At 47.2% G+C, this 13,492-nt stretch overlaps 1 protein-coding gene across 6 annotated transcripts in view; it reads right to left on the bottom strand.

Annotated features, from left to right (window-relative positions):
- Positions 1 to 13,492, bottom strand: part of RABGAP1L (RAB GTPase activating protein 1 like) — a 233,120-nt gene that overhangs the window by 98,187 nt on the left and 121,441 nt on the right. For all 6 annotated transcript variants that reach the window (XM_071565066.1, XM_071565065.1, XM_071565064.1 and 3 more), the window contains one exon: positions 1,977 to 2,090. In XM_071565066.1, the coding sequence (XP_071421167.1) occupies positions 1,977 to 2,090 (114 nt within the window). The remainder of the gene's footprint in view (positions 1 to 1,976; positions 2,091 to 13,492) is intronic.

Raw genomic sequence — 13,492 nt, 5'->3', positions numbered from 1 at the left:
CTAATAATGCTGCAGACCTTCACAAACCCTGAGGAGCACAAGGTAACAGCCCAGTGCCAAAGGCTGCTGATGGGACAGAGCTGCTGGGAGGGGGGATTGAACCTGCTGCAAAGCTGCTGTACAGAACATGCTCCACCAGGAGCAGGGGCCAAGGGGCAGGGGTGGTTCACGTGTAGGGAAACACAAAATGCTCCACAGGAGAAGCTGCACTCGACTTGATGGACACACTGACAGGGCTCTGACCCAGATCAGATTCCCACAATGGCTGGGGTTGGAAGGGACCTTAAAGATCACCCAGTTCCATCTGCCTTCACCATCCTCATGGAACTTCTTTTTTCCAGTGCAGAAATAGTTATCTTTAATCCTGGACACAGAAACCCAAAGCAGCTGCAGCAGCTGCAAAACACTGAATTTCTCAAGTCTCTCTATTTTTACACAGGGTTCATCTGCCTGTACATCCTTTACACCTCATTATTTACCACTCCCTTCTTCCCTGTGTCATTGAGGTACCTTCATGAGAAATGACTTTCTGGTTTCTTCCAGGGGACTAATCAGAGTCTCTGGAATGAAAAGGGATCTCCTCCATGATGCCTGGGCTGAAATCCATCTGTTCAGTGCTGATGTTTAGGAACCTGAGAGCCAGTTTTAAATTCTTTAATGTGTATCTTGTCCATGCTCTAATTTTTGAGCATCTATTTGTTCCTTCCACATCAGGTACATGATCTACAGAATTTCAGCAGAAACTCCTCCATCAATGAAACATGTACTTCCATTTTCTGTGTTAGCTTGTCAAGATCTATTTTCAGTAAACTCACAGCCCTTCATTATAACATACTTCTCACATTTAATTCTTGAGAAGATGAATATTATTCCATCATTTTTCACTTAACTCATATCGAAGTGACAAACCCACAATTACCTGCATTGTCCTGGTTATTCTTTTCACAGCTTGGCACAGGAACTGTTTTCCTGCAGCCCTCTAGAGCCTTCCAAGATTATTGAGAAATCAATACCATTGGTTCAAAGTTCTCTCTGTTCCTTTATTTTGTACTTTTTTTCCAATGTCAATTACTCACAGCAATGAACTTCAATGCCTAAGCAGCTACATTTAACAATCATCCAAATTACTGTGTGAATAGGAGTCTGTATCCCCACAGAATTTATCTGGAGAACAGGAGTGTGTGTAATTACCCACCAAAGGCAGGACATTCTTTTCTGCTTGTTATGACAATATCATCATTTCCATTAATCAGCAGGTGGAAACAGTAACAAGGAAGAGGAAGGGAAGGGGAAGTGGCTTTCTCCAAGGCAATCCATTATTTCACATGAATAGAATGAATTCTGCATTATAGAATATTCTGCAGAATATTCTACATGAATCTCATGAATTTTAGAAAGAAATGTACAACAAAAACTGACTGCCAAACCCACAACTAAACCCAGAAGTGCCAGGCAGAGAACTCCCCACCAAGCTGCAACATTCCACCTTCTGCATCTCTCCTGAGCAACACAAGTCTGGAAGAATCTGTTCATTTAGTACCTCCACTTCCCCATGTGCAAATGGGAAAATAATATCAAAGGGTTTCCCATCAGCAGTGAGTGAAAAGCTCAGTGAACTCAATCCCTGGGCAATGACCTCCAGGCATTTCTGTTTAACCTCCCAGCTGAGCCTGCTCGGGGGGTTTCTGTTCCTCTGCAAACCCCTCAGCCTCAGAGAAGCAGGGTCTGCTCCCCCACACCCACTGGGGAGTGTCCCTGACCCCAAGGTGAGCCTCTCTCTGCTCACCTGCAGCTCAGAAGGGACCAAACACAAGGGCACGGAAGGCACTGCAGGAACACCACACTCTCCACATGCAAGCTAAATAAAGCTTGCAAGTCTTACTGATTAAAGGCCTGGACCAGAACAGGGTCAGCAGAGCAAAATACAGTCACAGCAAAACATGGAGCAGCTTCACAATGCCCAGCACTGACTGTACCTTGCAGATTTTGTACAGAGACTCCTGCCCGTCTCCTTCGGTGTCTTTGAAATAATCGTGGGCGGGGTATGTGCGGTGGATATCTCGTTTGATGACACTCTCCTGAGCAGAATCCTGCAAAAAAGAGACAAAAATCTGCCTGTATTAACCCAGTAACAGTGTCACTGAACATAACAATGGAAGATTCCATGTGTGATCAACAGGGACACACCAGGTAACTGCTTTGCTGACTCAGCCCCCAGAAAGGCTCTGAGAAGAAGCTGAAAATCCTTTACAGTCTCACAGGCAGCAATAACTTGAGTTTAGCAAGAGCACTGTGATGTGATTTCTGGCCTTCAGGTTCATCCTTAAAACTCCAAGGAAATCACAGTTATTCAGCTGTTGGGGCATTTTTACCATAGACCACATGCTCTGGCAGTGAAACAAAGAGATTTAGACTGTCCCTCTCTTGCGGGCTCAAAGGTGATGATTTGAAATGTGCATCCATCTGCCATAAGAATGTTAAATAAAATTCCTATAGAATTTCTCCAAAAGGGTGGGCATCACTGCAAACAGACCTGAGAAACACCACTGTGTGCATGAGGGACTGGTACCAAAACATCAGAGCTGGAACTGCAACAGTTAATCAATTATCTTCAGGTTCCTGTTCCCCTCAGTGGGAAACGTAGTTTAGGATGGTAAATATCAAATGGTGCTTTTCTCCATTACCTCTGTAATCCTTAAGGAAAACCCAACAAAATCCTCACTTGCAACTTGGAAAGTAAATCCTTTATATACACTTTTACCTTGAGAACAAAATATCTGTTACACAAAAGCTGCTAAACCCTCAGACTGTAAGCAGTAATCCAGGCTTTCCACAGAAAAAGTCCTTTTTACCCCTGCTGGAGTCAGTAACCAGGTAATCTGCTGAGCTGAGGTGGGGCCAGGCCTCTGAAACACCAGGCATATTGTCCTGTGCTGTGGAAGGGAAAGCTTGCAAAGAAAGGTGATGTTTTTATTATGCCAGCTGGTGCTGCTGGAGAAAATAAACCACAATTTTGTGCTTTCACCGTGTTATTGTGACGATTCTCAGGACATCAAAGCACCCTGCAACTATGAACAACCAAAACTAACCCCACAGTGGGAGTACCAAGCAGCAAAGCACAGACTAATAAACAAAATTTAATAACCAAGAGTCCTCTAATCAGACTTCTTTAATGAGTGTTTCCATTTACGTGGATTCCAAACACCAGAGAGGCTGGAAAGCTGCAGTTGGATCCCAGACCCACCTGGGAGGAAATGCCTCACACAGCATTTGAGACCTGCCAGCACTGCCACAGAAGCTGTTGTGTGAATTCTCCAGCACACACGGGTAGGATCAGAGTTACAGGAAGGGCACCACGTCCCTTTCTGTCAAGCTGGGACATTGTGCTTGACTTCCCTGTGCTTCTCTCTCTTCACTGAGGAGCCCAATGTGCACCTGAGCACACAGAGCTTGACAAGGACATGGCCATGGCAGGGCCAGCTGCACACTCACTGTTACTGAGCAAAAGGAGCCTGAGGCAGCCTGCAGTTTATTAACAAAAGGTGCTGCTGCAAAACTAGAGAAAAATAATTCAATGGACCCTCAAAAATTCACTACAAGAGACTGGAGAATTAACTCCTTCTCAAAAGACAATATCCCTTCAAAGTACATGTCCCAGTTAAGCAGGTGGGACCAGTTTATCACTGTGTGGGAGTGACAAAAGCTGGGCATTCTAAACCCTCTGAGCCATTTCCCAGGAACTGTTCCCAGTGGCCCATTGGCAGCAGCTGCCCAGGGCACACCTGAGCCCTCAGGCTGGGAGCTGGCTGGGAAAGAAGCCTGGCAGAGGAGCTGGGAGAACTCCCCTGCAGGGAATCCTTGGCACCTTCACACCCACCTCAGGGCTCAGCTCTGCTCATGGGCCAGCAACAATTCCAAAATCCCCCCTGACTCCCAGAGTCAGATCCCCCAGTGTGGAACTCCCTGCCCTGGGGGAGGCACTGGGGGCTCCCACCTGCACCTGAGGGGAGACAATCTGGGGGTTTGAAGACCTTGGGGAACCACTCATTGGATCCAGAGGAGGAGCAGCCCCTGGACAGGAGGAGCCCCCCACTCTCCACCAGACTGTGCCATCATCTGCACCAACAGGTTTGTCCCTTCCTTTTCCTTTGGACTCAAAGGAACCACGTGGGGCTCAGCACAGGGGCCACCAAACCCCACTGTGTTTGTGCCCCAGGGGGTGGGTTACACTGCTGGGGTTGGGGGTTAAACCCAATTTCTCTTTGTGCCATTGCATTTATTGTAATATTGTTATTAAATTGTAACTCTGATTTATAATCGCTTTTGTGTTGGGTTTGTTTCTCCTGCCAGTTTACATTTAAATCAGCACAGTACAATAAACCCATAACTGGAGACAAGCAAGAAATGAGTCTAGAGTAAAGATTAGTGTAGAACTAGTTCTTACAATATATCAAAAATACTTTGGTTAAGTTTCTGCCTTTTCCCAGGCAGAGTCTGTTGATAGCACTGCTCTCAGGAGAGCCACAGTTTACAGTTACCTTAATTTAGGTTTTCTGAGAATTTTTATTCTTCTGAAAGCCATGATTACTTAAGTTATTATGAAAAAAAGCTAAGGTGAGGTGGCTGTCAAAGCATTCAGAGTTCTAATGATCCTTCTCACTTCTGATAATCATTCTGGTGCTGCCAACTCAGAGAAACAATACTCTGCTGAGGAGGAATTCTCTTCACACGGCAAGGCTGAGCAAGTCATCCCCTTCTGAAACAGCTCAGCTTGTGCAATGGAGCAACTGCCCTGTACACTGACCCCTGACTGTTGCCACTCCAGCCCTCAGGATGTCTCTCAATGTGGGCACTGGATGCCACAAGGCAGATCAGCATGAAAATAATGAAAACTGTTTATATTAAATAAATGTTATAATGGAATTAAGGGGATGTGGGCTCTCAAGAATTACAGGGCAATCTTTGTGCATCTACGTCAGGAGTTGTTTATTCATTCAGAAGACCTCACACACACTCCAATTCATTTGTTGTCACATTCTGGTGGTGAATTACAGTCAGGGAGCAGAACAGACTCCCAGAGGCAGAGCCCTCCTTCCTTTGTTCCAAGTAAGTGTTGGATCCACCAGAAGAACTTATTAAGAAAGAAAAATCTCTTGGAGCATAATATGGGGGTACTGATTGACAGGAAGCTCAACAGGAGCCAAGAGTGTGCCCAGGTGGCCAAGAAGGCCAATGGGATCCTGGCCTGGATCCAAACTAGCGTGGCCAGCAGGCCCAGGGCAGTGACCCTTCCCCTGGACTCTGCCTTGGGGAGGCCACACCTTGAGTGTTGTGTTCAGTTCTGGGCCCCTCAGTTGAGGCAAGAGATTGAGGGGCTGGAGCGGGGCCAGAGAAGAGCAACAAGGCTGGAGAAGGGACTGGGGCACAAGTGCTGTGGGGAGAGGCTGAGGGAGCTGGGGGTGTTCAGCCTGGAGAAGAGGAGGCTCAGAGGTGACCTCAGCACTGTCTATAACTACCTGAAGGGAAGTTCTGGCCAGGTGGGGGTTGGTCTCTTCTCCCAGGCACTCAGCAATAGGACAAGGGGGCACGATGGGCTCAAGCTCTGCCAGGGGAGATTGAAGTTGGAGATCAGAAAAACTTCTTTGCAGAGAGAGTGCTCAGGCATTGGAATGGGGTGCCCAGAGAGGGGGTGGATTCCCCATCCCTGGAGGTTTTTCAGCTGAGCTTGGCCGTGGCACTGAGTGCCATGATCTGGTAAAGGGACTGGAGTTGGACCAAGGGTTGGACTTGATGATCTCTGAGGTCTTTTCTAACCCAATCCATTCTATGATTCTATGTCAATGCTGTGTTGAGACTCAGATTCCTTGGCCACTTCTGCCCAAAATCCCTTCAGTGAAACCAGACTCCTTATGCACAAGAATTCCAGGAGGGTCACCTGAGTTTTCCTGACATCTTCTGCATCACAGCTGCTGACTCAGGATGGAGAGATGCAGAATTAAAGGAAAATTTAAGGGTTTAATATGATATTAAAGAAATAAGCAGGTCACAGGTGCCTCAAACCTGGCATTCAAACTGAGCAGCACTTCTGACCTCAATCTCCTTGTGCTCCATTTCCCTGGTTAATAATAATTCCCCATCTCAGTAGGGTGTTATGAAAATCAATTACCATCTGAGGCACTGCAATACTGTGGTGATGAGTCCTGCAGAAATGCTGAAGAGGCAAATAATAACTGCAGCCTCCAAACCTGATCCGAATGATGCCTAGTAAGGCACAGGGTTACACAGGCAAAAACAGTGAGGGGGAAGAGAAAAACATCAAAGCAGCTCATCAGAGAAGCACTTTGTGCACAATGGGAGGAAAACAACCCCAAACCACGGCCCTGGCTGGCATCAGGAATGTCACTACGTACAGGAGCAGGCAATTCTCAAACTGTACTTAACTTCCAAAGGCTTCTCTCTAATCCCAAACTCCTTCAATTTGGGTTTACCACCTATGCTTACCTATGAAAACAGGATCTGCATCTTCCAGTGGAGGTGTCACTGCCCGTGGCAGGGTTGGAATGGTCCCTCTCTCCCCAAACCATTCTGGATTCTCAGTGCAAGTTCACCTTTGTGGCCCATCTGAAAGGTCTGAATCTCTGGTGAGGCTCTACCAGCAGATTGTGTATCACCTGAACTTTATCAGCTAAAACCAGCCAAAACCCAGAAAAGAAAAGGGAAAAAAAAATCAGAATGGGCTTTAAGCAACTAAAATTGCCATGCCCTGGAAATCTGGTGTGATGTTCCTTCAGGATTAGATACTGAAACTTTGCTGCATGTTGCATGGAAAGCAAAAGCCCCCAGGCTGCCACAAGGATTCATCTCTTTTGTTCAGCCAAATCCACACCTCCTGCTGGGATCAGGAGTTGGAGGAACCTTCAATAAACCTGTCTCAGTGCTGAAAAGCTGTCAGTTTAAACACTGACTACGACATGCACATTCCTGACACTATGACATTGTTTCAGTACCCAAGTGCTTGCTGAAGGAACAGAACTTTTGCAGATTGCTTATTTTCTTCCTTCAAGTCCTCTGTGGTTCCACACAGGCACACATGGGAATATGAATAATGACTTTAAACCCTCTAAAACATAATCACAAGCAGGCAGAAAATACAAAATACACAGAAGAGATGAGGTGAGTCAGTCAGGGTTTGAAATTACCGTGCCCTCAATATTACTGATGTCCCACCTGACAGCACGTTGTGCCAGCACCTACACAGGCATCATCAATCCCTTCCCTCTCCTCCTTTCCACACACATTATAACCCCCCAAGCAGAATGTGTGATCCCACAAAACCTCAGGTTCCCTACTAATCAGTATTTGGGAAAAAAACCAAAATCAATAGGTCTTCCTTTTAAAAACATTGAATAAAAGATGTTTGGCTTCTGCTCAGTTCTTCTGTAGCATTTTTGTAATACATACCTTGTAGTTCAGCTCTTGCCTATAAATGGATTTTCTCTCAATCATCATCAGCTTTTATTCAGCTGAGAGCATCTAACACTCAGTACTAATTAACAGAGAAAAAAGCACGGGATTATTCTGTAGACTTTTTCTTTAGCAGTTACATATCAATATACTGAAAGGGAACACAATATTTAGGTTAATTCAGTAAACCCCCTGGTCAGCTGGATTTGCAGATTCTGGCTGACTCTCAGCTGCATTTCTGGCTGCTGGGGCCAAAGCCCTTTGCAGAGCAGGAGGAGCAGCAGCTCCCCTGGCAGGGCCAGACCAACAGTTCATCTCTGAGCAGCCCTGAGCTTCTGGCAGGTCACAGCTGCAGCTGAATTTAGTGCCAAGGTCTCTCCTCCCTCATCATTTTGGGTTACTAATATAACTCTGCCCAAAGGAAGGAAACATCTCCCTTTATCAAATTATCTCCTATTGCTCTCTGTGTCTTACAGGGTACTGGGCAAAATGAGAGAATTCTCATGACAGGAGCCTCAGAAATGATCTACAGGAAGCCACTTTTTAGACTGGGAATGCAAAATTACCAATCACTGCTAAAGAGCCAGTGCTCTAATTGTTAAAGAGCTTGTGGGATGAGACTGCCACTTCTAGATGCTTTACCCCTGGGACTGCACTGGCCAGGAGCTCGTTAGGAGCTGTCTGTTATTTCTGTCATCCCCCCTATGAGTGCCGAGGAAATGGGGATGATGCTCGTTTTGGAAGGCTGTCCATGTGCTTCACAGAATCTTTAAGACAGATCACCAACAACCCAGCACTGCCACACTCACCACTAAACAACCTCCTCAAGAGCCACATCCACACAGTTTGTGAGCTCCTCCAGGGATGGTGACTCCTCCACTGCCCCGGGCAGCCCAGTTTAATGCCTCATCACCCTTTCCTAATATCTCATCTAAACCGGCCCTGGCCAAACTGGAGGCCAAGGAACCACTGGAGCGAGTACAGAGAAGGTCAGAAACTCAGTAAGGGGACTGGAGCAGCTCCCACTGGAGACAGGCTGGGAGAGCTGGGGCTGCTCAGCCTGGAGAGGAGAAGGGTGTGTGGAGACCTCCAGCACCTTCCAGGGTCTGAAGGCACAGCCAGAGACGGAATCTGCACCAGGAATTGCGGTGACAGGACAAGGGAATGGGTTCAAACTCAAAGAGGGGAGATTTAGGTTAGATGTATGGAAGAAATCCTTCCCTGTGAGGGTGGGCAGGCCCTGGCACAGGTTGGGCAGAGAAGCTGTGGCTGCCCCATCCCTGGGAGTGTCCAAGGTTGGACAGGGCTTGGAGCAACCTGGGCAGGTAGGAGGTGTCCCTGCCCATGGCAGGGGTTGGAATGGGATCAGCTTTGGGGTCCCTCCCAACCCAAACCATTCCATGACTCTACACTGTGGCAGCCACAGAGGTAAGGCAGGAACAGCTCAGTCCTTAACAGGGCTGAGCCATCAATCAGATACAGATGAGATGACACTTTTCTGTAAAAAAACCACAGCAAAACTAAATCAGACACAAACCAATCAATTCTGCATAAACTCTCTTGTTCTGAAAAACAAACAATACTCATGACCTTTACCATGTTTGTGGTTTGTTTTCCTTCTCCCCCTCCCATTCTGTACATGCTCCCTCTCCCCCAGGCTGCTGATACATAATTTATTCCCCTTACTCTGCCATATCCAATCTGAGAGCTGTTGTCAGAAGGAAAACACTGTCTGTGCTACTGGGCAAGAGTTCAACTTGTGGAAGTTACCAGGCTGGTTTTTTAGTGGCCTGGGACACTGTGAATTCAGAGCTACCCTGGGCACACCCACCTTGGGCACTCCCTGAGCTCCCACCCAGGTGAGATGCTCTGCACACCTGAGGGGGGTTGGATGGGACTTTTCCCACAGGATTTACAGTTGGCAGGAAGGGCCGTGCACATCTGATTGTAGATCCCACAGTATTTCAATTTGTTTTATTATGTTTGGGGCTTTATTTGGGCCGTGCCATCTTTAGCAGATTCAATATCCAGCATTCCTCTGTCAGAGGCTGCAGGAACTGTTCAGGCAGGGGATTTTGTGGGAGTGTGGATCTGGTTTTTAATGGCCATCACTCAGGTTGTCTCTCTGGAGGACATGGAGGGAGATCAGCCCAAGTCAAAGCCAAATTACCCAGTTTCCTCATCACCATTTCACCTTTTCCTCCAAGACGTGCACAGGCACTGCCTCACAGTCAGACAAGTGAAAAAGGCAACCCCCAGACCTATCCCTGCAGCAAGTAATACTGTCCAAGTTCCCTCTGCTTTGCTAATTTTCAGATTAGCTCCTAATTGTGTCTGCTCTGTTAGAGACACAACTGCATTTGTAAAGATTGGGAAAAGTGTTCTTGCAATTGATCTGCAATTTGAAATTCAAGTATTTCTGACTCCACCACAAGTCATGGGATCATTTCCAGAAGGAAGAGGAGAGCTTAAGGGTTGTTTCTAACAAACTCCACTGCCCCAGTATCATGTGGTTGCCAAAAAATCATGGGAAACTGTTACAGGAAAAGGAAAAAGGGGTGTATTTGAATCCTCAACTCATATTTATCTACTTCAATTGATAGTGCTACAAAACTTCAATTTTAAACAAGTGCCTAGAAATCTTCACTATAAGAAGTATAAAAAAGAAAAATGTGGTTACTCTTTAAAAAACCCAAATCTTTAAAAAGCAAAGCCAAGGCCTTAGAAGATGAGTTTCCTGCAGCATCACTGCCCAAGCAGGTCTGTCTAGTCAGTGTTTCTTGCAACACATTTTTACAAATCCTGAAATTAAACCCACTTCTGGCCATCAAAGACAACATGATCAGTGTAGCTGGTCCATTTAAGATTTTAAAGGAAAGTTTGCTGCCCAGAGTTGCCTGACTTCTCCTTTACAAGCCAAGTGACTCCAGGTCTAAGGAAGAACCCCAAGAAAATGTGTAGCTACACAGGGCCCCCTGCCCCTGGGCACCTGTGCTGCTGCTGCTGCTGCTGGCAGAACATTAACAAAACCAGAAGATGCTGCAATACCAAGAAGTTCATCCAGCTCAGTGACACTGATTCTAACAGGGAGGAGGTGCCTTGCAGCACTGTGCAGGTAAAGGCTGGCCAGTACATTGATGTTAAAAAGCTTCCCAAGTCTGCAGTTGTTGAAGTGCCCGGACTTTCCTCAAAAAGGAAATGTCTGTCCCTCATTTCCTAAACAATGGGGTTCTTCCAATAATCCAGGCAGACACTTCAGCAACACCCAGGGCCAGTGGGATGTTTGCACAGCACTCAGTTCTCCTTCCCAGCCCCACTCTCTGACACCAGCTCTGTAATTCAGCAATCATTGGATATCCTGGACACTCATTTTAACACTTGCTCTGACAACACCACCTTTACATTTTCTTTACTATGAAAGGACCCTGTTATTTGGAAGTATGTCCTTTTTTGAACCACTCATCTTCCAGGACTGTAAGACCAAGAATTCCATTATAAATTACTCTCTTTCTCTAAGAAATCCAAAATCTGGTGAGTTTGCTGATCTGGGAGCCCTTTGCATCACTGAGCATTGACATGAGACCATCAGAGCAGCGACTCTGGCTCTTTGGGAGAAAAAAACATCAAAATCACTTTCCAGCAAGATCCAGGAGCCTTTCCTGGAGCCTGAGAAAACAGTGCCTGGCACAAGATGAAGGCCAGCCTGGCACTCAGGGAAAAGGAGAGAATACAAGCACATGGTTTTCATGCCTGCCTCTGTCAGAATGTGAAGGTAATGATGGAGATCCCTAACACAGCACTGAAAGCACAAGGGGGACAAGGTCGGTGTATCAGTGCCCAGAACACTCTATTCTACTTTATTGCTGGTTTTTACACCAATTTACTTTAAGGAGTCCTATTAATCTCCAGTTCCTTGCAGACCCCTGCAGAGTCAGCTGCTGAACTTGTGATGCAGGAAGGATTTTTGATTGTCACATTTTATAGATTTTAGGAACACAGGAGATGTAGCAAAGTAGATCCAGTGTGTTAACATTTCCAGCAGCTCGAGTTTAATGTCTTTCTATCGCTACCCCTGTCCCAGGACAGGGAGCTCAAACTCCTTAAGCTGTTATTTGTTCAAGGTAGAAGGTTGAAGAATATCAAAAGGAGACATAAAGAGGAGGACTGATGAAGAGGAGGTCTCACCCACCCCAGACTCAGTTCCTGAGGGGTGGAACAGGGGTGGGACCGGGGTGGGAAAAGGTTGACCTGGAGATGTACAAAGTGATGATTGGATGGATCATATCATAAAAGCCATGGAAATCAGAGCTTGCCCACACACGTGTCAATGTATTCCTGGGTGAGCCTGGGTGCTCATTAAAGTCACTACCCTCTTATCTCCTACCAAAAATTTGGCTTGGAGCCCTTTTTACAGACTTGTCAGGCATCACCTGCAGGTCACCCGGTGTGTGCTGAGGGTGATGTGCACTGAGAGCAGCTCTGGGGGGCCTCAGAGGGATCCTGGCACAGGCAGGGTGGAGATGCTGACACAAGGAGACTACAGACCTCCCTTAACCCTTTCCTCAGGTCTCCTCCCAGCTGCAAGGAGAGGGAATGCAGCACACAGACAGCTCAAAGGTTTAAGCAGATGCTGCCGAGGCTCACAACAAGCTCATTGCTACAAGTCTTTAACACAATTTTAGGTGAACTAACGAAGAAAAATACTGGAAGCACAAGAATCACGAATGGTTGGGGTGGGAAGGGACCTGTGGAGGTCATCTGGCCCAACCTGCCTGCTGAAGCAGGGCTGGCTGCCCAGGGCCACATGCAAGCAGGATTTGAATGTCTCTAACAGTGACAACTCCACAACCCCCATGACAATCCCCATAAACTGAGCTTGGCCGTGGCACTGAGTGCCATGATCTGGTAAAGGGACTGGGGTTGGACCAAGGGTTGGACTTGATGACCTCAGAGGTCTTTTCCAACCCAATCCATTCTATGATTCTATGACAAGCTGTCCCTGCTCACCCTCACAGCAAAGGAGCTCCTGCACATGTTCTGACAGAGCATCCTGTGTGCCACTGCTCTGCCCCTCTCACTGGGCACCACTAAGCACTGCCTGGTCTGCCTTCCTTACAATCTCCCTCCAGGTACTCACACACATCAGTAACATCCCCTTGAGCCTTTTCTGCTCCAGGCCAGCAATCCCACCTTTCCTGGCAGGAGGGATGTTCCAGTGCCTTCACCTTCCCACTGGCCCTTGCCTTGAGTTTCCAAGGGTGCTGCCAACTGCTGTGCCCCCAGTGCCCTCTGTGCCTCTCACTGAGGCAGAGCCAGCACGTTCAGGATGCAGAGATTGCTGAGTGCAGCTTTGCTGTGCCCTGTCCCAGCAGGGACAGCACCACGTGTGACACAGGAGGGACACACTGCAGAGCTCTGGGAACCATCACACAACAGCCATTTCTGCCTTGTCCACTGACCTGGTTCATCCCTGTGGCAGGAAAGCTGAAACTCCCCTTCGCTTCGGTGCCTCCTCAGGTGCAGATCAGTCCAGCCCTGGCATCAGACAGGGTTTGTCTGGGCACACAGGGGCACAGCCACAGGGACAGAGAGGGCAGAGGCAGCACAGCCCACAGAAATGAGCCTCACTGAGTTTCAGGGGTTACCAGTCCCCCACATGCTGCTTTTTATCTCAAGCCCTTTATACAGGTACTGTATGGAAAAAGCAGATTTTGGGGCTATGTCAGCTGTTCCCTCTCCTTGCCAGACACCACGGGAGCCCACACCCACCTCATCTAATGATTAAGTTTAGCTGTTCAGTCATTCTGACTGCAATGGGGAGGTTACCTGGGCCTGCAGATAATCCTGTTATTTCCCAGTGATCTCTGGCTGAATCCCTTCATTTTCAGAATAACACAGGGACAAATTTCTGTGTGTGTCTGAGCAAACACTCTCCATGACAAAACAGAAGAGAATCTGTTTAAATATGCTAATTCTCAGTGAACCAACACTGCCTTCTCAGCACCTCTGACATTTCTGCCAGTGAGCA

The sequence above is a fragment of the Pithys albifrons genome, chromosome 10, assembly GCF_047495875.1.
Source record: "Pithys albifrons albifrons isolate INPA30051 chromosome 10, PitAlb_v1, whole genome shotgun sequence".
Lineage (NCBI taxonomy): Eukaryota > Metazoa > Chordata > Aves > Passeriformes > Thamnophilidae > Pithys > Pithys albifrons.
Note: the sequence above shows the minus strand (reverse complement) of the source record. Positions and strands in the feature narration are given on the sequence as shown.